This window comes from Falco naumanni, chromosome 10, assembly GCF_017639655.2.
Source record: "Falco naumanni isolate bFalNau1 chromosome 10, bFalNau1.pat, whole genome shotgun sequence".
Taxonomy (NCBI): Eukaryota; Metazoa; Chordata; class Aves; order Falconiformes; family Falconidae; genus Falco; species Falco naumanni.
This window is the reverse complement of record NC_054063.1, coordinates 22,920,743-22,946,372: the sequence shown is the minus strand read 5'-3', so window position 1 is coordinate 22,946,372 and position 25,630 is coordinate 22,920,743. Positions and strand designations below refer to the sequence as shown.

General features: G+C 51.7%; 1 protein-coding gene and 1 long non-coding RNA gene across 5 annotated transcripts; one reads left to right on the top strand and one right to left on the bottom strand.

The window, feature by feature from the left end:
• Positions 1 to 70: 70 nt before the first annotated feature.
• TCEA2 (transcription elongation factor A2) lies at positions 71 to 17,354 on the bottom strand. Of its 4 annotated transcripts, none has more exons than XM_040608596.1 (12): positions 17,152 to 17,349; positions 15,976 to 16,068; positions 15,677 to 15,883; positions 14,459 to 14,521; positions 13,685 to 13,790; positions 12,134 to 12,224; positions 6,065 to 6,198; positions 4,509 to 4,565; positions 3,574 to 3,728; positions 3,078 to 3,224; positions 1,005 to 1,076; positions 71 to 387 (listed from the first exon to the last, which is right to left on the bottom strand). In XM_040608596.1, the coding sequence occupies exons 3-12, from the start codon at positions 15,743 to 15,745 to the stop codon at positions 379 to 381; spliced, it is 903 nt and encodes a 300-aa protein (XP_040464530.1). In that variant the 5' UTR covers positions 15,746 to 15,883; positions 15,976 to 16,068; positions 17,152 to 17,349; the 3' UTR covers positions 71 to 378. The 4 variants fall into 4 exon arrangements, with proteins under 4 accessions (XP_040464530.1, XP_040464531.1, XP_040464529.1 ...); XM_040608597.1 differs by having other exon boundaries at positions 15,712 to 15,883; XM_040608595.1 differs by lacking the exons at positions 15,677 to 15,883; positions 15,976 to 16,068 and having other exon boundaries at positions 17,152 to 17,352.
• A 111-nt stretch (positions 17,355 to 17,465) lies between these two features.
• Positions 17,466 to 21,733, top strand: LOC121094660. Its single transcript, XR_005829915.1, has 2 exons — positions 17,466 to 17,775; positions 20,923 to 21,733. It is a non-coding gene; the product is annotated as an uncharacterized LOC121094660 (long non-coding RNA).
• Positions 21,734 to 25,630: the final 3,897 nt, after the last annotated feature.

Below are 25,630 nucleotides of genomic sequence, written 5' to 3'. Positions count from 1 at the left end.
GGACACTGACCGTCTGCCAAGCTCCCATGCAGTTCCACACCGCAAAAAGCAAAGTGCTGCGCACACACAGTTGAAATAAAAGTCAGAAACTGACAAAAATGTTTAATATTAGTTTTGAAGAAAAAAAGTGACCGTACTTGCTTAGATGAGAAAATAACAACTAAGTGTGTTTAGTGAGCTCTCCTGCCAACCTGTCAGCCCAAAGCTGTGGCTCTCCACTGAGGCCCAAGCAGAGAGGCAGGCCTCCCCGCAGCTGCTCTCTCAGCGCGTGACAATGCAAACTCACTTGGGACACAATACACAATTGCCGTGGGAGCTGGCGTATGGAGGTTGCGCTCTGATCTGCGTTTGGCTGCTGCTCTCGGGCCATGGCACATATCAGCAGAACTGCAAGAGAAGGGAGTTTAAACCCCGATTAGAAAAACCGCACTGCCAAGGGGAGTTGCGGGTCATGCGTGTGCTGCCTAGAAGATAAGGATCCAGGTGATGGTCTTGTTTCTGAAGCTGGCAAGGGCTTGGGGATCCTGCAGAGGCAGGGCTCAGCCCCTGGAGCAGGGGCCAAACAGCTCCCCGTTCAAATCTCTCAGTCGTGGCTCTTTGGCTCTGGGTAGCGGCACCATTTCTGCTCGCCATTGACTGGGAGATTTCTGCTCATCCCCAAGCTCTGTGCGCAGTGTCAAAGAGCAGTTTTAAAATCCTGAATGTCATCACCACCATCTCTCAGGGGGCAGAGGGAGCATGGAAAGCACTGTGAAGCTGGTCATAGCAGAAGAGGGGATGTGAGGAGGGAGGCAGGGAATACAAAAGTGAGACTTGACCCCAGCTGGTCTGCAGAGATGGGATGAACCCAGGAGCTCTTGCCTCTGTGCTGGGAGGAAAGATCACTTGCTAGAGCCAGTCAGCGTTTGGCAAGCACCTCTGAGGGCAGCAGCTAAGCGTCTGCAGCATCGTGGGTGCAGCTACCCTAACACCCCTCAGTGCCAGTAATATCCTTGGTGTGCTACCTTCCAGCGATTCCCACACTCGTTGCACACGACGAAGGTGGTCATGGGTTCATCGGAGCTGCGGGTCTGCACCTGGGGGACGACATGATGAGGGAAGTGAGAGCTGAGCATCACACATGGCCCCATGGGGGGAGTCACAGGGGGCTCCCTGTCCCTCCGGCCACCAGGGATTCATGCTGGGTTAACATTGTCAGAAATCAATGAAAGACCGAGGCTTGGGAGGGCAAAAGGACCTTCCCTGTGAAATGAGTCTGGTTACTGTTCTACACGCAGATAGAGACCTCTGCACACATCTTGTGACCCCTCTTGAGCCTGGCACTACCTGGAGTGACATATTTTGGGGCAGCAGTTTTCCCTCATCCGTTCTGCTGCCCATTCCTTGCAGGTGGCACCGGAGGTGGACATATCCACAGCCGGTGCCCCTCCCTGTACTGTCCCCCAGCAAGTGATGCAGCCAGCAGCGAAACGACAAAACCCTCAGCCCATCAAGCACATGCTCCACAGCAACACATAGAAAAAGCACTCAAGCCATTCCCGCTCCCAGACCAGTCCTATGTCCTGGCCTCACAGGAACATGCTTTGGGTTACCAGGTTCTGCACATTTCCAGTCTGTTTTGTATTTAAGCCATTAAGGAACTCTGATATTTAACCCAGATGTGACTGCTGTTTCTGACTGGCTCTTGCCAGAAACACATACTTTGCTAAAAAAATCCCATTTTCATGGCATTTGAATACCACAAGGCAGATCTACCCTGAAAATACTGGCGCTCCCTGCACAAGACAGACAGCAGAACTATGTCGAGGTGTAATTATGGTGATCTACATGTGTAATCACCCAATATGCAAGAGTCACAGTATTTGCATGATGCAAATTAAGCACGTTTTGCAAGTATGCTGGATAGCTAAATTCTGTAATTCTCACCCGATGTTACTGCCTGGCTTCCAACGCTTTCATAAATGCCAATTCATCTACTTGGAACTTACAACATCTCAGTCACCAAAGAGTGATTTCACTGGAAAACTAATAAAAATACAGAAAAACCTTCTGATATTTCTTTTTAGAAGACACTGTCATCACCTGCCCCAATTCCAGGCAGTCGGACAACAGTCCGCTACAGGTGGAGACAGAGCCGCATGTGCTGCTGAGGCAAGCGAGACAGCCCAGGTAGTGCTTCCAGCTGACTTACTGGGACGCACTCGCAGAGCGAGGCTGTTCGCCTGAGCCAGCCTGCGCAATGCAAGGCTGCTGCTGAGCCAAAGGAAAATCCCTGGTCAGCTGCCTGGCGCTCCCTCTCATCTGCGTTTGCATGTCAAGTCCAAGAAGACAAAGGAGTTTCACTCTGCACTTGCACACGCAGTTTGTGCGCACCCACTCAGTAGCAATCGCGTGGTTGCTGGTGCATTTTTGGGTATCTGCACATTCTAAAACACTGACTCACAGCAAAGGCACATTTATCTCCAGATGCCTGGCACGAACGCGGGAACTAGAAAGCACTGGTAATGCACAAGGCTTCCAGCAGCTGTCCATTGAGAAGAAAAATCCCTTCTGCTTGCTCACGTCACTGCTTCATTTATTCTTTACATTTCACCTGCTTCATGCTATTGGATTTTAAATAAACTGGGATTCGTCCAGCCACAGCTTATCATTCTTAATTTGTACTTTTAATACCATCAACATGCCTGCCTCAGTTTCTGCAGTCCCTTTCCTCTACACTACCCATTCCTTTCTCGTCCAAATCCCCACATTCCCAGCACCTGCTTTCAATGTGCAGCTCTCCTGAGCTGCACAGCAAACAGCACTGCTGTACTTTTAAAAGCTTCCTTGGTGCTGCACAACCCCTACTCTTGTGCAAATGAGCCAAAAGAAGTTACACAAGCTCCAAGGAAACATGTGCAAAAATGATTGTGCAAAAGCAGAGAGCCCCAAGTGCACAGAAAAGGTCTCTCCACCAGTGGCAAAACTTGTGCCATGCTGCAGGGCCTGTCACTGAACAGTAAGAGCTCGTGACCATGACTGATCATGTCCTGTGCAAAGGTCAACGGTGTGGAGGCTGCAGGAGCAGGAAGACTAACCTGGGTGTAGGTGCAGTTCTTCTTCTTGCATTTCCCACAGGTGAAGAGGTCAGTCTGCGTCCCTCCTGTCTTGGCCATCTGATGCTCCCGGATCGCTTCCTTTGTCATGGCTTTCCTGATCTCTTTCAGCTCATTACTGGCCATTTCCTTTCCAAAAAAAAAAAAAAAAAAAAAAAAAAGCAGTAAAATCACATCTGTCCAATTCTACCACCACACCCACTTCAGCAGAAAGTCAACAGGACAGGGTGGCCTAACAGATGGGTGTTCAGACAGAAAGCCTTTCATTCCCGGTTTCCGCTTCATACCTAGGCCCCCACGATGATGTGCAGGTCCAACAGACTACTGCCCACACTGCAAAGCCCACTGCTACCTCGCTCCCCACATGCTCTGGTAGCAGCTGCTGTGAAATCTGCAACTCCAGCAGCTGACCAGCCCTTTGCTTAAGCTAAACCAAAGGGCACATCCCCTGTAAGCAGCAAACCTCAGGCTTCCTCACCTCCGAGGTCATCACCGCGATCTGCTCAGGGGTAATTGCCCCACACAGCACATTCTTCTTCAGCTCAGGATTTTTGGAGTCCTTCAGATTAGAGATGCGGCTTCTCACTCGATTTTTGTATTTCATGTCGGTGTTCTTGACATCTTGGTATATGCGTACACGGCAGTCAAGGAGTCTGCAATCAACCCTGAGGCCTTCAAGCACTTTCTACACCACTTGTGAATAGCAGGGAGTGTTACCCGCTGCCAGGACACGAGGGTGCTGGGAATCAACAGCAGCGCCTGCTCTGGGAGGTTAATGCTGGATCTGAGAGCAGGCTTACACAATCCCAGAGTCCAGGGGCTTTCAGTTCTGGCTCTTTCACTGGGCTGAAAATAATCTTTATTTTCAATTACACTCAAGTTCTTCAACCTGCTCCTTCTCTCGGCAAGGTAGTCACAAAACCCTCCACTAAGATAGCCCAGCTGCACCTCCTACCCACAGCCCCCAAACCAAGCAAATTCCTGCCTTATCTCAAAACAATATGCAACTTGATCCTCCTTGCTCCATCCTTCCCACTGCTTTTGTCTCTATCGGCAGTCTCTGCAACACGGAGTTGTGTGCATTTGGAAGCAGGGCTGAGAAGAGCAGGAAACAGCATGTTGATGGGAACAAACTGTGAATTACAGTGCATTATGGTGCAAACAGGAAGGAAATAACTGTGTCCATCACAGTAGCAAAAGGTCTGCCCTGAGCTCCCCAGTACCACACTGGTCGCTCCTGAGTGACCCAGAACTCAGCCAAGCCAAGCTCGAACCAGACACAGAACCCTGACAAGCAGAGCTGCAGCAGAATATTTATGCAAAGAAAGACCATCCCATTTTTCCTCCGAGCATATTAATTTCATGGCCTGGAGGCATGCAGGCCCTCCAGGAAGCCCTCTACAGTAAGGATATATTCTTCAATCTGGGCTGCTATGTGCTCACAGTCAGCACCGATGGCAATATAGTCATCTGTAAGGCAAGAGAAACGTGGGGTCAATGACTTCCAACAAGGCAAGGCGTCCCCAGGCTCAGTATTTCTGAGATACAAATCTAGATGGTTTGCTACTTTGATTTATGTGCCCTTTCCATCAAATGGTATCTTGGCCTTTACTCTAGCTACCCTCTGATCCTTTCGAAAAGGGCAGTGATGAAAATGGACCAATCAAACCAGTCTGTTCCCTCTGCCTCTCTAGCAGACGGACCGTACTAGACAAAGCTAACAAGAACCTTGGCCCCAGCACAGTTTTTCAATATATTTTTGTTTAGTTGAAATCACACATACATAGGCAAGAATTGAGTCTCATCCGATGCTGGTTTCAATGAGAACTAGCTCTACTCAGATCAACTGTCCAGCAGGGCCCAAAAGCATGCAGCATTGAAATCACACCTTCATTTTTCTTCTCCCCTCAGGACTCTGCCACTCCCCTCTTTCACACACCAACTACTCAGCATCGTATAGAGTGCAGTAACCACTATGAGTTTGGACATTGGGTATGACAACCAACGTCATGAAGCAGGGAAGATGGGGCAGAACAGGGCTGACCTTAGCAAAAGACTCAAGGGGACTCCTTCCCAGACTTCATACGGAAAGAGTTTTTTGAATAGTTACACAAAGTATTTAATGCAGTATATATACATATATATATAAACACAGGCACACGCACACACAGGAAGGCTACAAATAAAGACTTTGTGAACTTCTCCAACTGCCATCTACATTCCTTGGCTCCAAGTTAATAAAACTCTGCAGCGCTTAGACCCCAGTTTTCCAAAAGGACCTGCAATTTGGACACAAGTATGTGTTTAGCTTGAGGTGTTTAAAATCTGATTTCGAGAGACGCTGAGCACCTGCAGTCGCCTCTCATTTTAGATGGCTCAGTCTGAGTGCAAGAGAGACGTATTCCACCCCAGACCCACAGGGGACCACAGTATTTAAGAGGCTCCAGTCCGCAAAGGCAGGGGAGTCCAAGAGCAGATGGTGACTGGCATAAGCACCATTACTGACACATTCCACGTACTGAGTTACAGCTTCATTTTGCACCCCCAGGGTAAGCAGAGATGACAGCTTCACTTTACAGCAATCAGACAAGTCTGAGAACTAGAAAGGGAAGCAAATATCTGCACACCTGAAGGTTAAACTTCTGGCCAGACCACCCCAGGCTGCAGAGCAGAAGACCCCACATAACCAACCCTGTGTTCTTAACAGCCATCACCTGACACCACATTGCTGTGCCTCTGGTTCAAGCCAGGTCCGTGTGCAAGTGTCTAAAAATGCTGCAATGCCAGCCAGGTTGTCAAAGGGGTGACCAGTGGCCAGGCTGAGCTGATGGCAGTAATCCTTTGACAAGGCTGCTCCAGAAGAGCTTATCAAGAGGAGTCGGTGCTGACCCACACTCACAGGTCTCTGTCAGAACACACCAGGAGCTGTGAAGCACTTCAGGCAATGCAGGGCTTCCCCCAGCACTTACCATCAGCCTGTAGAGCTGTTGTCAGCATTTCTCTGCATTTGTTGCGGACAGCATCGCAGGTGATGGGTGCCGGAGGGAAGGTGGTGATTTTGGGAGTGGTTGGAGTCTTCGGAGCCTCCTGCCTTTTGTTGGAGCTAAAAGAGAAACTTCACCTGTCAGAATGTCTCAGTTCAGGTCACTGAGAGGGGATCAGCAGATATGTGGCCAAGCATCCTGTTAATCACAATACAAAACCAGTCAGAGGAAAACAGTGCAAAGGCACTTGGCCCCGTGTCAGCGTACAGCACAATACAGCAACTAACACCAGCCCAGATACGCTCTCTCCTGTGGACTCTGCTGGCTGTAAATGGAGTTTCATCCGTGTAGCAGGCATGCCAACCAACTTCTGTTATTAACACATATCGCAACTGCTGCACCGCTGGGCATCAAGTGACAATATTACGAAGCCATTGGACACCATCGGTAACTCAAATACACTCAGGACTTCCTGAGACCATCAGCACTCTTGGTCTGTAGCATAGTGCACAGATGCATGGTGCTTCATTTCTCTCTCACTTCACAAGACACCAAGTCCATAACTGCTCTTGGCAGAAAGGGAGCAGAAGCCACCACTAAAGTTACTCTCAGCTGGTTCCTCATCTCTCATCCTTTACTGCCAAGATATCAGTAGTAGGAAAGAACAGCTAAGCAAAAAACCCCACTCTAGCTTTCTGTATCCAATAAGGAGTGCAGCATGCTGCCTTCTGGGGCAGAAATCAGAGAAGCCCACAGTAGACCCTCCAGAAGAAGGAGCTGACGTGCTAAGGAAAAGAAAGAAAACGTCTCCTTCAGCTCTGATATTAAAAAACCAAAGCATGACACATGAGAGGATCTTCCTTTTCCCTGTAATCTGGACAAGACACTCTGATTACTCATCTCAGAGAAGCACCCCTACACAATCACACATGGCTTGCACAGGTGCCAGGTTAGCACAGGACTAATAAATACCGCTTCACTCACAAAAATAACTTCGTTTCCACCTGCAAGCAATCATGGGCACAGCCAAGGGAATGCAAACACCTGCCTGCTGTGGCTGACTCAGTCAGGTCACCCACCAGGGGAGCCAGCTGCAGAGAGGGAAGGCACAGAATCGCTGCCCAGACCTGCCTGCACAAGCGCCACATGATGTGGGCAGGCTGAATCACCACGCAGGCTGGGCTTGCGCACACCACAGAGGTTTGCATGCCACAGAAGTAACTTCACTGAGCACTTCAGCTGGGTGTACACCCACAGTGCTGAAATGTCTTGCCTGTAAAGCCTAACATCTGTGCACAGAGTTAGTTAGCCCTGAAATATTGTTAGTAAAAGATTTGGGCTATTATGATTCCCAGATGATTTTATAGAGCTTTCCGCCTGCCTTAAATCTAGACAGCAAAACAGCAATTTTCAGCTGAGACTGCTCTGACTTTGGTGTTTGGGCCATAAAACACACTGTATTTATGGCCAATGCCTGGTAGCGTTAACACAATGGGACACAAAGGGAAAAAAAAACCAGAAGAGAAATGCTGGTATTTCACAGATACCATCCTGGCAACATCTTGAAGATTCAAGTGGCTTGACAATCGCTGTTAAGCTGGGTCACTACTGCCAGTTCTTTGCCACCAAAACCAAATCTGTTATGCCCAGGCACTTCCACCACACTGTCCTGGAAGGGATTAGTCAGCCCACAGAAAAACAGTGCTAAGCTAGAAACGTTCTGAGTTTGCTGCTGCACAAACTGAGCCAGACAACTTCAGGGACTTACCCTGGGAGACCCTGCTGCTGCTAAGTTCAAATCCAGTCTGGCTTGCAGATCATCATTAGGGCTACTGGATTTCTGCAGTTCAAAAACCTCGCCAGGCCCCTTTAAGAAGCATCCACCAGTGCACCTTCAGCAAATTGTTCAGGTCAAACCACAGCAGAAGATTAATTTCTTGCTCAGACGAAATAGATGCACTCTATGGGGGAGATTATATTGCGAGCTTACTGTGTTTTAACCAGTAGCTGAATAAAAACACTTTTTGCTAGCTAGTTTTACTGGTCAGCACTGCAAGAGGCTGTTAAGGAACAGATTTGTGTCCTAACAGCTCAAAACATTCAATAGGATTTACACTGCATATATTAAAAAAGAAATTAATTAGCTTTTACATAATCAAATAGATGATGGTCTTCTCTTAGCTGGGACACATAAATCACCATCAGGTACTTTTGTGCTTAAGCAGCTATGTGCAGATCATAGGCAGCACACATGGGGGGGTATATAGCAAAGCATACACAGCTCAGGAATAACTCATCTAAAAGTCACAGCCGATCATATTGCATAAAACTGTTTGGAAAAATGAGACTTCCCAAATGACAAAGACAAGAAGCCTAGAAAACATACCTGCAATAAAAGGAAAGAAGGAATTGGAATGGTTTGCAGCAGAGAAGACTTAGAGGAGAAAAGTCCCGAAATACTGGAAACTTGTTACAAAGGAAGACAGTGGAAAAAAATCCTCCATACTTGCTAAAGACAAAAGCATGAAGAAATGGCCTTACCAAGACAGGTTTTGATTGAGAGCAAGTTTCAGATTGTAAAGGTGAGTTATGAATTAGAAGATACGGCCAAGGGCAGCTGTGAAAATATCTTACCCTGAGGTTTTTTCAGGGTTGTCAAAGAGCAGCTTCAACAAAAGCCTGTCAGGGACAGCTTGGGCAGAGGTTGTGTTGTCCTGGGAAGGGGCAGCAGGAGAAGCTTTCCTGACAGCTCCTCTAGCTTTAATTTTTGTCTCATTTTGCAAGTAACAGTGACACTAAAGTCTCCCAGAGCAAAACAATGCACGTGAACGCCCAACAACGACCTTCACCGCATTCAATACTTAAAAGCTAGGTCTTTAAACTAGTATTTGCACAGGTAATACTTAATTTTTCAGGAAGGTTCAATCTGCAAATTCCATTGACTTAAACATTTAGATGTCTATTCCCGGGACATGGAAAGAGAGCTAGGCAAGATGCATGGTTAATCCACTTCCATTAGCTAATGAGTAAAGACATACTCACCTACATCCACATACATGTCACACCTGCCCCGAGATGACAACTGATCACGCAGGAATTAGATGAAACAGACTTCTCAGCCATGCCAAGGACCATACGGACAGTTATTTATTAAGCTTTAAAGTTAGCTTTTAATTAGAATAGTTGGGAAACAGCTCAAACACACCTAGAAGACTGATTCAAGGAAATCCTGTTCCTCTTAAACAGGAGAAAGCGCTTGTAAATCTATCCAGGCAACAAAAGTTTATACATAAGAAAGGCTATTCTGGAACAAAATGGTGGCAAAGCAAGAGCCAGGGACTGCAAGCAGAACTCAAGGCTGCAGGAAGAAAATCCCACAGAAGAGCTGAGTTCAGGCCACAGATCTAAAACCACCTAATAAAGGCAGTTTAGAGAATCCTGGAAGAGCTGCCAGAGACAGAGAAAAAGACATTAGTCCACTAGAATGTACTATGCTAACCGTCTAAAAGACTACAGCACAACAGAATATGCTTTGGATTAAAGTAATGCAGCATGTAACTTCACAGGTGCCAGCTCCACGCTGGCTGGCTCGGAGCCTTCAGGTCTTGCAGTGCTAGCTCTCTAGTCACTACAGAGGGATTTCTACATGTGTGCTCCAGAAAGCAACACAAATCTCAGGCCAAGAGCTAATCAAGTACTTCTCCCTGACAGAAAAAGGCGGCCCAGCCAAAATCTATCAGACTAAGTGGCTGAAATATCTGAATACAAGCTGATCTCTTTGGTGTCTTGAGAGCAGCCTCATCTGAACCAGCTATCACACACTGAGCAGCTAGTCAGGCTCCCTTCATCACAGCCTGCACTTCAAAGAACAAAGACGTTCACTGCTAATAAATTGGGGGTTTTGTGTCAAGGCAGATTAGTAGTTTATTTTGCAGCACTGAAGAGTAAGCATTCCTGTCTCTGTAAAGATAGCCTGGCTGAACAGACTAAAACCAGGAGCTTGCCACTTCTGCTGGTCTGTGCTACACTAATTCATTTGCTTCTGTTTATCCTTCACAGCCAAGGGGATGCTTTGCCATTCAGAAGATGGAGGCTGAATACATGTAGAAAGCATCAAGGAGGAAAAACACCTTGCAGTATCTGCAGCACAGCAAGGCACAGGTGAGCATTAGCAGCACAAACCAGAAAACTCCACTCCACATACCCCATCATAACTGTCAGACAAAGCAAGGAGACAGAGGACTTTTGCCTCTCTACCTACAACCAGGATCCTATTCCAAGTGAAATTACTACAAGCCTCAGCCTTCAATCCAGATGTCCTAGCAAGCCCAGCTCCTTTTGCTCATGAAGTATCTATTGCCACTGTGCCCAGGGAATGTCACACACTTCCTTGCCCCCAGGCTCTGCATTCCACACAAGGTCAATTTTCCAAAGGTTCAATCAGAAGCTTCCCTTTTTCTTTCTGCATATACTACTTCCTGGCTTGAGCAGTACCAGCCAAGTCAGTACCACTCGCCTTCTTTCCCCACCAGGAAGAGCCAAGTACTTCCAGAAAGGCTTCTGCTCTTACCCTGAAGGGAAATCTGCCTCCCTTTACCAGTAAGGACATGCACAAAGGCTCTTACCCATGACTGACTCAGTTCCTACCCTCATCAGCCCTACAACAGATCCTTCCTGCATCCACACCCTGGGGAAGGCAGGCCCAGTCTGCACTTTAGAGTATAAGGATCATGAAGAGAAGATATTTGCATCACAAGACTGATGATATTGCTCAGACCAACTCTCTCAGCTTACACAGCAAACTCTTCTCCACTATGACTGACTGCTCTTTGGCCTCTCTAACCCTCTTCTCTCAATGGGACAAAAGGAAACAGCAGCTGAGAGACTCCATCCTACTGGTTCTACCCCCATACCACTGACACACCAGACTGCCACGGGTTGTATCATACACAGATCCAGACAGCCCTAGCTCCCGTGTTGCACTGCGTCACTACAAGACTCAATTCTGGCTGTGAAGTTCTCCAGTACTTTCATTGCAACACTTAGAAAATCCTTTTTCACAAACTTTAGGAAATGAGATAACAAAGATGCAAGTCAGTTAAAGTTACATAGCTCAGCATCAGTAGCCTTCTCCACCAGCAGCTCTGTGTAGAGATGCAAAGGCTCACACCAAAGCGTCAAGCCTTGAAAGATCTCAGCAAAAAAGGAAAAGGTACAGCAAAGGGTACAGTGACAAGAAAGTGACGAAGGACAGGCTGCAAGCATAGAAGAGAGCCTGCAAACCAGCAGGACTATAGCCTTAATACTCTAAATCTTCTGGCAAACTTGGAAGGTTGGCTGGATCACTTAAGGGGCAAACCTATGAAGCACACACCCTCCTGGGATCTGCGAGAAGTCTCTGTCTCTGGAACAAAGCTTTAAATCATATTTGCCCCCTCGCCTTTGATCACTGCCTCTGCTCAATGGCTTGTCAAGCGCAGTCGCTCAGTCACAGACAGCGGAAACTGGATGCCACATTCAAGACATGGCAAGGAGCAAGCATGCAGCAGACCTGCCAGACGGGTGGACATCAGTCCAGACTGAAAAGAGGACTTCTGCTGGGACTTGTCAAGGACAAAGGAGTGGAAGTTTTGCTATAGTGATATATCAATCAATCCCATCCATCGCTTGATATTGCAAAGGCCAAAAATAATCTTCATTCTAAGGATTTCAAAGTTAGAAATAAGCAAAAATATATAAAAAATGCAACACAAAAAAAGAGGAATGTTTTACTAATAGAAAAACCAACGCATAACCAAGAGTAGAAAAACATGAAATAAGACATGAATGAAATAAACTTAGTAAAGCCACTGTATTTTGTAGATTGTATTTCTGTATTACAGTATTAAAAACACCAGAGATCATCCATGTGAAGAGGTCTGCACTTCTGGTGTTTCTGACCAAGAATTTGACTGCACAAAATTCACAACTCAGACACGTAGAATTAATGTAAGGTGCCTTAAAAAAAATGCAAATTCTGTAACAGTATAGTCTTTGGTTGAAAGGAAGCATTACCTTTGGTCCCTTGAGTTACCAGTCTCCTTTGAGGAAGATGTTGGCAAGGACAGGCTTTTCTTTTTCTCCTCACTTTTCTCCTCAGAAGCATCTATATTCAAAAGAAAAGAAACAGATGCTAAAGGCTTCAGAACTGGTCTTTATGCTACAACCCTGCATACAATAATCAATGCCTTAACACAACGCAGTGTTTGTCTAAGGCAAGTTATTATTCTCCAAAAAGAATGAGGAGAAAGAATGCCTTTACAGTCTTCTATGCTTTCCAACAGACCTTTTGCTTGCCTCTAAGTAGAAACTAATTCAAACAAAAGCTTTCCTCAACAAACTAAAGAGCAATCACCTTCCTTCCCTGGGAGATAAGCTTCCTCACAAGACATGCCTCATCACAAAAGTTTCTTTCACAGACACCCTGGCTGCTGAGTACAGATTAGATCAAGTTCCCTAAAGCACCACTAAAAGCAGCTTTTCCAGCAAAACACCACCTGAAGGGCCAGCACAGGCTAGTCCTCCTGGGAGTACAACTTCTAGTCTTTCCCAAGTGCTGCTGAAAGCTGAAAGCCAATAGCACAACCCTTGGGAGGACTTCCATTCCACTGTAGAGCAAGCCTGACCCAGAGGTAAACTGTCTCAGCCTAGTCAATACACATCAACCCTCGGTGGGTTGAAGCTCCAGCCAGGACAGGAAAACAGTGCTTCTAACACTCATTTTGCCTATCAAGCAACCGGGAGCCTGCGGGTGAAGGCTACAGCCACCTGCACATTTCACTTTGCCTCAAACACCACATGGCTCTCGGTCTTTTTACACACAACTGCCCAAAAGATCTATTTAAAACATAAGGAGTGTTTGACTTTCACATTGGGATACTTTGCCACTAGCACAGAATGGGAGGCACACAGTCTTGCTAGCAGGACACAGAGCTGCCTTCCCAATCTCAGCGCTGCAGATGCTTCGTTCTTTTATCACAAAGATAACCACTGAAGTCTTATCTGTAATCCTTCCATCTGTAATTTTGACATTTGTCTGTGCTGTATCAGCATTAAGGCTTCTCAGACAGCTACAAGCTTCTGCTTGTCAGCGTCCATCACCACGAAAGCCTCCCCAGCAGGAAACAGTCCAGGTGAATTTGTCTACAAGGTGTTAAACTAAGGTCCTTCTATAACTCACCACCCAAAATGCATTCAAGCATTTCTCTTTCCAAGTCACTGCATAAGGTCGACAGCGTATGCTGTACTAACAGCACACAGCACACAAGCGGGGCGGAGGGTTCAGAGCACAGATTTTTTTCTACAAGTAACATTAATTATATGAACAGGTGTGCGTTAAGAATAGTCCCGAAGCTTTCAATGCTCTTTCAAGGATGCGCTAGCTAAAATGGAGCTAAATCTAGGCGAATGCATGGTAGGAAACCAAGACAGAGTGTAATTGTAAAGGCTGATTAGCTATAATATTCTATTCAGATCAATAGATAAGCTCTCCTGAGAAACCCTGCCTCCTGCTGAAGCCAGCTCCTTCACAAGTCAAATCTGACAGGCACATGCTGTTTTTCTTACCTAGAAGTTTTTTCCAAGATTTGATGAGGGATTTGGCAAGTGATATCACTTCTTCATCTGTGCTCTGCTTTCTCAGTGCATTTACTGACATCCCAATGCGGGTGGACTGGAAGTGAACATTCAAATGAATCATTCAAGTACAGATTCGTCATTTTTTACTAACTGAAATTGGCAAGAAGCATGATGAAGTCAAAGCAATGACCAAGATATGAAGTAACTAAGGACTTTCAGAATTATTTTCTCCTTACAGTTTGGAAGAGCAAGATGACACTCTCCAGCTTACTCAAACTGATCAGATGCTAGACATTCAGTCACCCACAAATACCTTCTCTACACACTTATAAGTGACATTGAAACTTAAAGTGAAAAAATCCAGGATATGTATCTTAATCTGAATTGCAATTCTGTTCACAACTCCCCAGTGTCCCGAATATCACCATTACAAAGACTTAAAGAATGCCTCCCGTGTGACTGCCCTTTGTGTTTGCTACTTTAATCTGGTCTTCCCTCTTTTTGAGGCCTAAGAAAGGATTTGAGTATTTACCCACATCTCCACATGAGCTGTGCACAAGTTGCAGGCAGAAAGTTTTGTGGTAGCCCAGAACTATTGAATTGCCAGTTCCAAACCCGGGTTCAATACTATTTTCTGGATTTAACATTTATTTTGATGCATTGAGTGGGCAAGTAGTAAGGGTTAATTTATTACGTTTATTTAGATATTCTGAACTCATCCACATGCAGACTTCAGCTTTTTACCCTAACTGTGCAACTCACCTGCAGTAAATCCAAAGTCATAGGCATACTCTTCAGTTCTTTCAGTAAATCCATTGCACCATCCTGGAGAGGAAAAGAGAAACAGAATGAGTGCCCCAGCTTTTAGTAAAGAAAAAAAAAAGCTTGGGAATAAATTCAGAAAGATAAATTCAAAGGGGAAAAGCACCAACAAGCCTTCCCTAAAGCATCAGCAAGATTACCACTGGGATTGCTGTTCTGGCCAGACGGTAGATCCTATGATTCAGAGGCACTTGAGGTATTGGAATGGGGAAAACAGAAGAGAACTGGAATGCTACAGATCTTTGCTGGTGTATGGTACAACTGCAGCACTAGTTTATTACCCTTACCTGGCAAGCTTAACATTTTTAACACCTGAAAAATATACTCTTGAATCACAACTGTCCCCTCAGCACACCCCTGGGCTTGCAGGAGTAATCGTACTATCAAGCTCACTCTTTTAGGAGCCCTGATCAATGATATTAGCTCACAAGAACAATTTAGCATAGCTGCAAGAACTTCAGTCTCCCACCGAAAACTCAGAATCACCGTCCAGGGCCAGAGCTCAAAGTATCCTCTTTCTACAGCATGAAAAACAACGTAGCTGTTTCCTAGTTTCCATATTAATATCTCACTCTGCTCAGGAGACAAGCCCATAGCAGGAGCAAAGCAACCAAGCAGTGATGCTGAAGAGCCACTCATTTGAAACTCCTTAAAGTTTCCTTGCATCAGCTCTGCATCCCAGAACACAGACCCAGAAAAAAAATAATCTTCACCAGGCAGTCTGTAAATACCTAAAATTGCTAGTCACTCAGAGAAATGGCAGGGATAGAAGCACTAGTCTCCCTTCAGCACATCACAGCTTGGAGTATGCCTGTCTTCATTCAGCTGGCTCCTTCCTCCCATCCCCCTCCTATCAAACAAGGCCTTCTAGTGTTCACATTTAACAGCTCATTTAAAACACCAACCACTCCAAGCCCATTTGCAGCACAAGACCTACAAAGCCTACGACTGTATAGAAGGGAAGCAGCCTGCACTGCCAGACCCTGTCCTCAGTCTCAGTCCTCCCTATGCAGAAGGGCCGTTTCCGACTCATTGCAGGAAACGATCCAGCTGCCAGTGCCACCCTACAGAACAGATGCTGAGAAAGCCAAATCAAAGCAGAGTCAAAGCTTTCAGTGTGTGCACAAGCAACTCACACCAGCACAAACCACACGTTACCGTACGAGGGACTTCCCACTCAGGCAGTTTCACACCTTTCCGTTCCTCCAACAGCCAAACGGGCTCCATTAAATCCAGCCCTTAACATAAAAAATGACTGGGTGATTCCTGTCTCCGTTATCAGAAATGGCGCCACTTGGCACAATGGCAGCCAGTGAGGATCCATGCAAAAACTAGAGCAACAAACTGGTACTCCAGGCAACAATCCTGCAGGAAGAGTTCGCAAATTAGCTGATAACAATAAACACACTACAGTTCAGTACCGTATAAAACGCCAGCTGAGAGGAAACATTGCATACCGCTCATTTAAGAAGCTGCCTCTTTCTCAATGAAGCTTGGAAGCAAATTCTGAAAAGTTGCTCCTTTCCTATTTCAACAATGGCGTTGAAAACCTGCCATCAATGGGAACAGACATCACAGGCTGCGGTTCAGCCCAAACACTTTCCTGGGCTGTTGCAACAAGCTACACAAGCGCCAGCCTTCACCGCCATCCACGGGTGGCACAGCCAGTCCAGCATCCAGAAGTTCACGTGACAATCAAACCCAGGTTCCCAGCACCCAAATACCACGTTCCTCTAAGCCCTTCCCCTCCGCGGTCCCCCCCACAGCCCCAAAAGCCCTCTCGCCCACCCCAAACACAGATACACAGCCTACCTCCATCACAAACCCTCGTCACCCAGCTTGCTGCTACGAGCACCAGCTGACACATCCCATCAGGCACAGAAACAGTTGCTGCTGCCCCCAGCCCAGTTACAGCACGCCCTGCAAGCCCCCCAGCGTGCTAGGGCAGCCCCCCACAGGCCACAGAAGAGTGAGCAGAAGGTGCTCGCATGGGACGGAGCTGCAGGAGGCAAATACAGAAGCACTGGGGTTTTCCCCAAGAGCACAACCCAGTCCCAGGGCAGTACTGGGGGGGGATGCGCAAGGATCCCCCTCCCCAAGAGCTCCCAACAGGACAGGGGAAGAGGGCTGGAGGAGAACACCCCAGCAGGCAGCACAGGGGGAACCCCAGGGTGCTGACTGTGGGGCTGGGGGCATGAGGCCTGAGGGGGGGGCACAGCGTGGGGAGGGAGGGGGCCCCACAGGCCGGAACATGGAGCTGCCCCCCCCCCCCCCCAGCAACGGGCGGTGGGATGGGACTGGGTGAATCCCAAACCACCGCAAGGGGGAACGGGGAGGGAGCCCACCCGCTGCACCCACGTCTGGGGGACGGACCCCCACCTTGATGGGCGGCCGGGGCTGCTGCTGCACCACCATAACGGGGGGGGGGGGGGGCTGCACAGAGAGAGGCCCCCAAAATGGGGGAGGCCTCCTCCCAACGGGCACTGACGGAGGAGCGGCGAGGGCCTACCGCACGGCAGCGGGGACGGGGACCCCGCACAGAGAGAGGGTCCGGCCGCCAGAGCAGACACCGGGGCAGAGGGGAGGCCCCCTCGCCCCCATGGGGCTGCGGGGGCCCGGCCGCCGCCACTCACCGCGCTCTTCTTGGCCACCATCTTGTCCAGCCGCCTGGCGATGCGCACGATCTCCTCCTCCCCGCCCATTGCGCCGCTCCCCGCGGCGGCCGGTCCCGGGGGCTGGAGGGGGGCTGGCGGCGGTGCCCGGTGCCCACCACAGCCCCCGGTACCGCAGTCAGGGCGGGCGGCGCGCGGGGCACGACGGGATTCGTAGTCCTCCGGCCGCCCGCCCCCCTCTTCCCGGCTGGCGGCCCGGCGGCGGGACTACAGCTCCCAGCGTGCCCCGCGCCCGCCCCGCCCCGCCGCGGGGCATTGTGGGGGCTGTAGTCCGTGCCCTGAGGGCGCCCCGGCGGGCTTGCCACCGCGGGGCTGCTTCGGGGCTCCCCGGGACAGCGGGGACACGCGTGTCTCAAGCGGCTGTTGTGGGGCACCGGCGGCTGGGCCAGGCTGCCTCCCCCCGGAAGGGGCTGATGTACCTCTCACGGATTCCTTCCCCTGACGGCTCAGCGAGCTGGGCCCCGGTGCCTCCCCATCGGGGAGGCCTGAGCACCGCTGCGGCCCAGCCTGGGGGGCAGGAGTGGAGAGCCCCTGCCCAGCCCCTGCCACAGGTGGGCCCTGCCTGGCCCCCAGCTCCGGCCACAGGTGAGCTGATCCCCGTGGAGCCCCCGCGGCCCCGGTGGCAGCACTGCCTGAAGGATGACTCGAGCCAGCAACCCTGTGGCACCTGGGGCCGGGGGGGAGTTGGCTCCAGCGGTGATGGCGCACCGCAGGAATACCGCCCATGGCAGCAACCCCGCAGCGGCCGCCCTCAGTGCTGCGGTTATAGCCCCGCTGCCTGGCTTGAACCGAGACGCGGGGCTGTGCAGCCACTCCAGTGTGGCCATAGGGACTTGAGACTAATTAACAGAAGGGCTGGCGGGGTGGAGAGGGGGCGCAGGGTTTCGGGGTGCCCAGGCTGGGGCGCGGAGCCCCCCTGTAGATGGCACTCGTACACTGCGTGAGGGCAGCGCGTCCCCTGGGAGCTGTGCTGTGGGACTCGCCGCTGAATATTGTTGTTCTCTCCAGCTGATTCCTGGCAGGGGGAGAACTTCGATGCCTCCTCCAGCACAGCCAGCTTCACAGTCCTCGCCAAGTGCGGATGTTTGAGAGAGGGCCCTGACTGTGCTGGTAAAGAGCGGCCGTGTCCTGCCCCGGCGGGGCTGCAGATCAAGCGAAAACATGGAGCTGTGCTATGTGTGGCCTCAGGCTGCACAATTAGGTGTTGGGAACCAGGGCTCCCTGAGCTCAACTCCAGCCATGCTCTGTCTTGCAGCAACTGAGTCACTGAGGGCAGAGTTTAGCTTTACCAGCACACAAAGGTGAAGGGTATTGAACAGATTGGTGCTAAGCCTCTGCCGGGTGGCTCTCCCCCAAAACTGCCCGTTCGGTACCTAAATCTGCCAGCTTGCTGTTCCTTATGGCAGCTCTCATGGAGCTGGCCAGACCTCAGCAAGAACTGTTCCCCAGATGGGCAAGACACATTTCGATTCATCCCCAAACCAGCAGAGGTGGCCCCAGACCAGACCTGAGCTCCAGACCCTCTCCCTGGCATGACATTTGGAGCTACCTTGAAACTTCTTGGCTTGGCCCCATGTTTGCAAACGCAAGTTCCTTCCAACCCTCCATCTGGAGCCTCTGCATCATCTGGAAAGCCTCCATCCCTTGGCAGAGTCTGGCTGTGAAGCAAGGGGGTGCCATTTTGGAGAGGCCCACCTCTGTGAGGGAGGAGGAAACAAGTCCCAACAAGGGGACTTTCTGGAGGTCCTTGGAAGCGGGCAGCCGCCTGTCCTGTGTGTGGGGTCGGGTCACGCCGGTCCTTGGCGTCAGAGGCACGCTCAAGCGGCACTGCTGCCACTGTGAATGTGGTTTGTATCGCTGCAATGCGAAGATGGTTCCTGACCACAAGTATGGCTGGGGACGCGTCTCGGATTCCAGAGCACACAGTCACTGATGCCGAGCGCCGTCACCCCGTTGCTCCCTGCCTCCAAGCAAGAAACCCATCACCCCACCAGCACTGGCCTCCTGCCGCGGTGGACCGTCCTCACTCAGGCCGCAGGACTGCCTGGTTGGCAGCAAGTCCCCTGGGAACTAAACGGCATGAAATCATCACGCCTGCAGCCCTGTCAGCTGCCTGCTGGGCAGGAGAGGAAAATGCCCCCTGCCTCTGCATGCCCATGGGCACAGGCCAGCTCTGCAGCCCTAACCCTGCCAGCTTGCAGCTCCACTCTTCGCAAGGGTTAACAGGACAGGCGTTTGTGGAGCAGGGAGGGTTTCTGGCTGACCTTGGCTGGGAAGCATCGGTGGCTTGCTCAGCCCAGCCCCCCAAGCGTGGAGCTGGTGGCCAGAGCGCTCCCCAAGCCTGGGTGGAGGTAGATCCAGAGGAAACTCCACCTCCGCGGGAGCCAACCTGCTATTGCAGGAATTCCCAGAGAAATTCCCGCTTGGGCTGATCTGTCAACGGATCCATGAACTTTCTTTTACCTCTTGTGAAAGCAGCTACTTGAATGTGCTAAAAACAGAGCAGGGGCGAGTCTGTCGCTGGAGCTGGCCTCTGGGGAGAGGTTGGGAGGGGGCTTTAGCTGACCCCTGCCCACCAAGAGACACCGTGAAGACTTCTGTATGTGGTGCCTTGCTGGCAGCTCCCCTCAGCAGGCAAAGCTGGTGGAGCCAGGAGAAGTTTGCTGCAAAATAAAACCCCACAGTATCTCGCCTGGTTTTCCCGCTGGGCTATGGTGTTTCCCAAGTGACTCTCAGCTGATTTGGACCTGGCAAGTGGGCTGGATCAAGTCAGATGAGCTTTTCTTGCCTCTAGTATCCCCAGCAAATTCACCATCATTCTTCTAGAAATCAGCCACCAAGCCCCACCCTTTCTTTTGCTCCCAACCACTGGAGGCTTAATCTGATCCACTTCTGGAGAAGGCAGAGATGAGAGGCCATCCTGGGCGCAGCCTTGCCCACCTACCCACGAGAGCCTCGGGGAAGCTCTGTCCTGAGACATCCCCTGACTTCAGGTGTTCCCAGCTCTCCAGGATCAGACTTGGGGTCACAGCTCGGAGGGAGAGCAAGGCTGGCTGTCACCGGGTGACATGCTGGGCTCTGAGCTGGTAGCAAGAGACCCCATCCTGGGAACAAAGGACAGCGAGTAGCTGGTAGACCCCGAGCCCTCACCCAGCCACAAGCGCCAGCCAGGAGATGGGGGCAGCTGCCATAGGCTTTGCCAGAGCAGCATTGATTTTGGGGAGGGGGTTTGACACATTTCCCCTCCTTTTTACCCTCGTGAGCCTGCCTTGGTGGCAGCAGAGGGCTGCTGGCTCTGCTGGGTAGTGGGGTTTTGGCTCTCGGCCATCTCCACCTGACACAGATCCACCACAGCAGGGCTTCTGTGCGTTGCTGGTGAGGATGCCCACAGCCAGTCACCCTCCTGAACTGATGGTCACACCATTCCTAGCACTGACCACCCTGGGGACAGTTATTCTGGTTTTCCTTCCTGAACCCAGGGCAGCTCAGATTTGGGAGAGGAGGTGGAGAGAGATGGGGGGACCGATCCTCTAGACGTGAGCTTGTGCCAGCCCCGGAACAGAGGCAGGGATCTGCCTTTTGCCCCCCTCCTTGCTGTGATTGTTTCATGTCCTTAGTCTCTTAGCCCTGGCACCAGGGACATTTGACCCTGGAGGCCAAAATCCTCCATCCAAACACTTAAGAAACGTGGATAATATGGCACAAATGGTGACTTGCATTTCTGTTTTGCAGGCCATCCTGTCCTCTCTGAGGAGCCAAGGGGCCTCTCCACACCTCGTCTTGTGGCACAGACCCTCCTAACACAACAAAACCCAAGCATGGCTCCCAGGAGATATCGCAGCCTCCATCCGTGCCACTCCAGCAGAGCAGCCCACAGAGGCACCGTGTCCTCCGCTCCCCACAACTGCCCGCTGCATCTGTCCTGGAGCTGCTGGTGAGCAGCCCGTCCGTGCCTGGGGACACTGCCATCTGGACCTCCTGGGACAAGTCCTGCACCAGGAAGGGCTTCAGGATTTGGCTGCAGCAGGCAGCAGCCACAGAAGGGAATGTGGCCAGGACCACCCTGTGTGGTAGCCCAGCCTGTGCCACCCTGTGAAATGGGGAGCGTGGAAGGGAGGACGCGGAGAAGATGATGGTTCCCCTGGGCCCTGCTCATTGCAAGCACCAGGGTGGAGTTTGGACCTCCAGCTTTGCAAATGCTCTTCTGAGACACTTTGGACGTTCCCTAAACCTCCTCCTTCGAACGATTTTAATTATACTGGCTGCTGTTCAAATAATAATGACAGGGGGAGGAATAAGTGCTAAGCAGCAGCCTGTCACGCTTTACGAGGTGTTCTCGGGGGATGCTGGGCCAGACAAGCAGCTGGCCCAGAGCCGTGCCAGCCGAGTGGGTGCAGGCTCCATCTCACACTGCCCACCAATGGGCTCTGGGATCTGGGCTGACCCATGTATGCGTGAGAGCATGTGCAAGTGCTCAGGTCTCCTTTCTTTCACCCTCTGTCTCCTTTTATTCGCCTCCATAAAACATAGGAAGTCCAAGCCATTCATTTTGCTATTTGTGTCTCCCTCCCCACGCCCCGGTTCCCTCCCTTGCCCCCTGCAGCCTCTCGGCTCGCTGCTTGCCCAGCATCCTTGACCCCGAGAAGTCTGGTGTGTATGCACTTCCCTTTTGGCCCATGGAAAGCGCCACTCTGAACTGGTGCCTTGATAAGTCTGCTGTGGGAAGGCAGGGGCTCCTGGGCTCTCACACAGGGCTTTCCCATGTAACATTTCCTATGCTGTCCCTGCTCGCCAGCGCGATCTCCAGACCAGGGTGGTGGGGAAGCTCTCCGGATGGCAGTGACCCTCCGTGGCAGCAGGTCTGTCCTCCTCAGGCGCTCGTGACTTGCTCTGTGTCAAAAGCCGTGGCGCGTGGAGGGAGGCATCCTCCCAAGGAGGAGAAGGAGGATGATGGTTAGCTTCTCATGGGCTAAGATGGCACCTCTCAGCAAAGGGTTGCAACGGGTCAACCCCAGCCCCTTCCTCTCAGCGTTACTGCAAACAGCTCTGAATTGTCTCCCATAGAGTTTGGGATTGACGGGACCTGTGTCCAGTCTGCAAAGGAGCAAGCACACGGCAAAGTGACCAGGGCTGGGATTGAGACCTCAGATGGACAGGGACTGACTGGCAGAGAGGGAGGAAGGAGAGGCTCAGCGAGGAGGGCTGGGGCAGCATAGAGGGGACTTTTCTCAGAAATACCCTCCCCTGAGCTACCCTGCCAAAGCACAAGACCATCGGGGTTTCGGCCGGGGGCTGGGGGTCATGGCGGCCCCTCCATCACCACCATCCCGGGGACAGAAGGGCAGCACCCACACAGACACGCCTCCCGCTGCCCACCAGCGAGGCAGAGGGTGAAATCCAGGCAGTGAACAGGCAGCGTTTGGCCTCCTCCATCCATGGCTGGAGTAAAAGCTGCTTCGGCATGGCAGCAGGGAGCTGTGTGGGGCAGGTTCCCTCCACGGCAAGGGTGCCCATGATCTAAAAGCTATCACAGCCCCCAAGGCTAGGTCTGGATTTATGTACCAGAGGGGGCTGCTGGGTGAATTGGGAGGACTGGGAAGAAGAGTCTGCATGGCCAAAGTCAGCAGGATGGGCAGCTGTACTGCAGTGTGCCTGAGGGGGAAGGCAGCGTGCTCCTGGCCTCACTGCCTTCATCACTCCTTTTGAAACCCCTTGGACACTGGTTTGCCCTGTGCTAACAACACAGCAAGGCCCAGCAGAGCCAGGTCACCAGGGTTTTGCCATGCCCTCTGCTCTCCAGCTCTCCCCAGCGATGGGACCACAGATAAGAGGCTTCTCCTGCTTATCGCCCCATCAGCGGCACTGCAGACAGCTCAGCTGCCCCACCGCCGAGCACCGAGCCCTGATCTCATCAGTGCGCTGCACACTTGCAGTTCGAACAATAACCTCCTTCCCTGCCCGACACAATTCCCAGAAATGCACAGCCTTCTGCTAAAGCCTCCCTGGGGGAAAACATGCCAGCCGGCCTGTCGGCACCAGCATGGACATCGCTGCCAGCCGCTGGCAAATGCAGCCTGCCACGTCCCCAGCACGGAGGCACCTCTGTGAAAACAAGGGTGTGCTGGGTGGGGTGGAGGGAGAGGCCGAGCTGGAGTCCTTGGGGCCATCCTTTAGCTGGCTGTGCTCAGGAAGTCCCTCTCCCTCTGGGTGTTTGTGACCAGGTGCCCTTGTCCCAGCCCCCCGCATGGCTGCCGTCACCCTGCTCGCTCTGAGTACCCACTTGGCAAAACCAAGCCTTGGCTGCCTGGGCTGGGAGGGTACAGAGGGGGCTGGTGACTCCCCTTGCCCCAGTGGACCCCCAGCCCAGAGAGGCTCTTCTGCATCTCACGGCATCACTAAGTGCCTCAGTCTGCTGGAGCTTTTCCTCAGCCCATCTGAGTGATCACTGTTGCTGCTCCCTGATGGAATATCTGGAATATCTGGACACCTGGGCAGGCATGGTTGGATGCTCCAGGCAGGTGTTTACCCTGCCCCAGCTGAGCTGGGAGTGGGAGAGGGCCAGGCCAGCAGCTGGCATGACCGTCCTTTCTCCAAGGGCTTCCTCTGGGGCTTGCCAGCCTGTTTGCCCCACACGTGTCTTGCTGGGGCCAGATGTACCATCGAGGGAGGCACAGTGGCAGCTCTGCCTGTGCAGGCAGCAGCATGGCAGCACAGTGGTGCCAGAGCAGTGCAGGCTGTGGCCAACAAATGCCATTTTTCCTCCCTCCAGACCTCACAGCGATGCAGCAGACACACCAAATCCCCATGCAAAAGGTGCAACACCAGCACTGTCCTGCAGCCCACGCGGACAGGGAGCAGCACCCGGCACAGTGCAGCGGCCAGGATACTAGCACGGGTGCAAGGTGGCCACACAGGGCTGCTGGCAGTGCAGGAGGACCAGTCTTGCAGCGTCCCCCGTGCAGGAGGGCCAGCTTTGCAGTGTCCCTGACATGGGATGCATTGTTCATGAAAACACATGGGGAAGGCTGAGAAGGACAGACTCGCTGGCTGCGTCGGGCTTCCTGCCTCCCAGCCGCAGCCGCCGCCTGACATCATTGCTCCCGGTGGGAATGGCTGCCCCGGCCCCACTTGGCCCCTGACAGCAGCCGGTAAGTTCCTGACCTGCCGTTTGGCTTTCCAGCCTCCCACAGCCCCCCATGGTGTGGGGGCTTTTGTGCCTTCTATCCCCCTGCTACCATGGCACAACAGCTGGCAAACCTGTGTCCTCTTCCTCACCACCACAGGCGCAGCCAAGGCGATGCTCCCCATCACCTCGCCGTCCACCTCTGAGGGTGCAGGATGGCACCACGCCTTGGTCCCAGTGCCCCATCTGCTGACCACCCCTTCCCTGCTCTCTGTGGGCCGGGTGGCCAGAGACCCTCGGTCTTGCCCTTTGGGTCCTGCATCCCTTAAGCATCCCCTCTGTGCTCTCACCGGTGTGTGGCATCACAGATCAGGACCTTGCCTGAGTCTCAGGGGCACGGCACAGCACCAGGGCTGGGGCAAGGCAGAGCTGCGGGCCTTGGAGGGGACTGCTGCCCTGGGCAGGATGGTGGTCTCATCCCATTCATCTATCCCACTCATCCACCCACATATCCAACCCAGCCTGGGAGTGTGTGTTGACCAGAAATCCCTCGTTAAGATTGACAGGATCTCAGGAAGGCTGAGGAAGAAGAATGTAGGGGAATGTGAGACAGGTGTTGGAAGGATGCTTACCTCTGCAAAACGCATAGGTCCTGCACAGCACCTGCGCACCAGCGCCCACAGAGGCACCAACCTTCTCCCCACCATCCTCGTATCTGCCCAAATGACAGCAGGAACTGGGTACAGCGTGTGCCAAATCGCCTACCCTCCCTGCACACACCAGCATGGCCTTTTTAAAATACAGTCTTTGTAATGAGAGAGTATAGTGGGATCCTGCAAGCCTCAGGTTGTCACCGCGGCAGCCTCCCTCACCTTGCAGCCCCCTCAGCCATGTACAGCCATGAGTTTTTTCCCTGGATGACTTCTCATGAGCCAGCAGAGCACAAGGGCTGCAAACCTGCCTCCTGCCCTTGCCCAAACCCACTGCCATCAGCACTTTGCTGCAGCTGCTTCCAGTGCTGCTCTAACAGTTTTTCCTTGCAGCCTGACCCCCCCACCCCCCACTCCGTCCTCTGGCTCCAGCCCGCTGGGGATGGAAGGTTTCTCCTTCCCGAATACAAATATAACTGTAATCTGCTAAACCCCACTGTTGATCCTGACTGCATCCTCCTGTCCTGAGCTTTCCTACAGTGCGCCTTTTATACCGGTAATAGCACCAGGCTCCTTCTCCCATCATTGTTGACTCGACAATGAAAACTGTTTGTATTATTGTGTCCCCGAAGCTTTGCCAATAGCACATGTGTCCCGAGCTGATAGC

Bases quoted from the DNA above. Each gene is read 5' to 3' on its own strand.
- TCEA2 (XM_040608594.1), bottom strand. From the start codon at position 17,220: ATGGGCGGGGAGGAGGAGATCGTGCGCATCGCCAGGCGGCTGGACAAG. The intron at 4,566-6,064 runs GTAAGTGCTGGG...CTTGCCTTACAG, and splicing joins AACAGCTCTACAGGCTGATG to ATGACTATATTGCCATCGGT. The intron at 3,729-4,508 runs ATATCCTTACTG...ACTGCCGTGTAC, and splicing joins AGCAGCCCAGATTGAAGAAT to GCATATACCAAGATGTCAAG.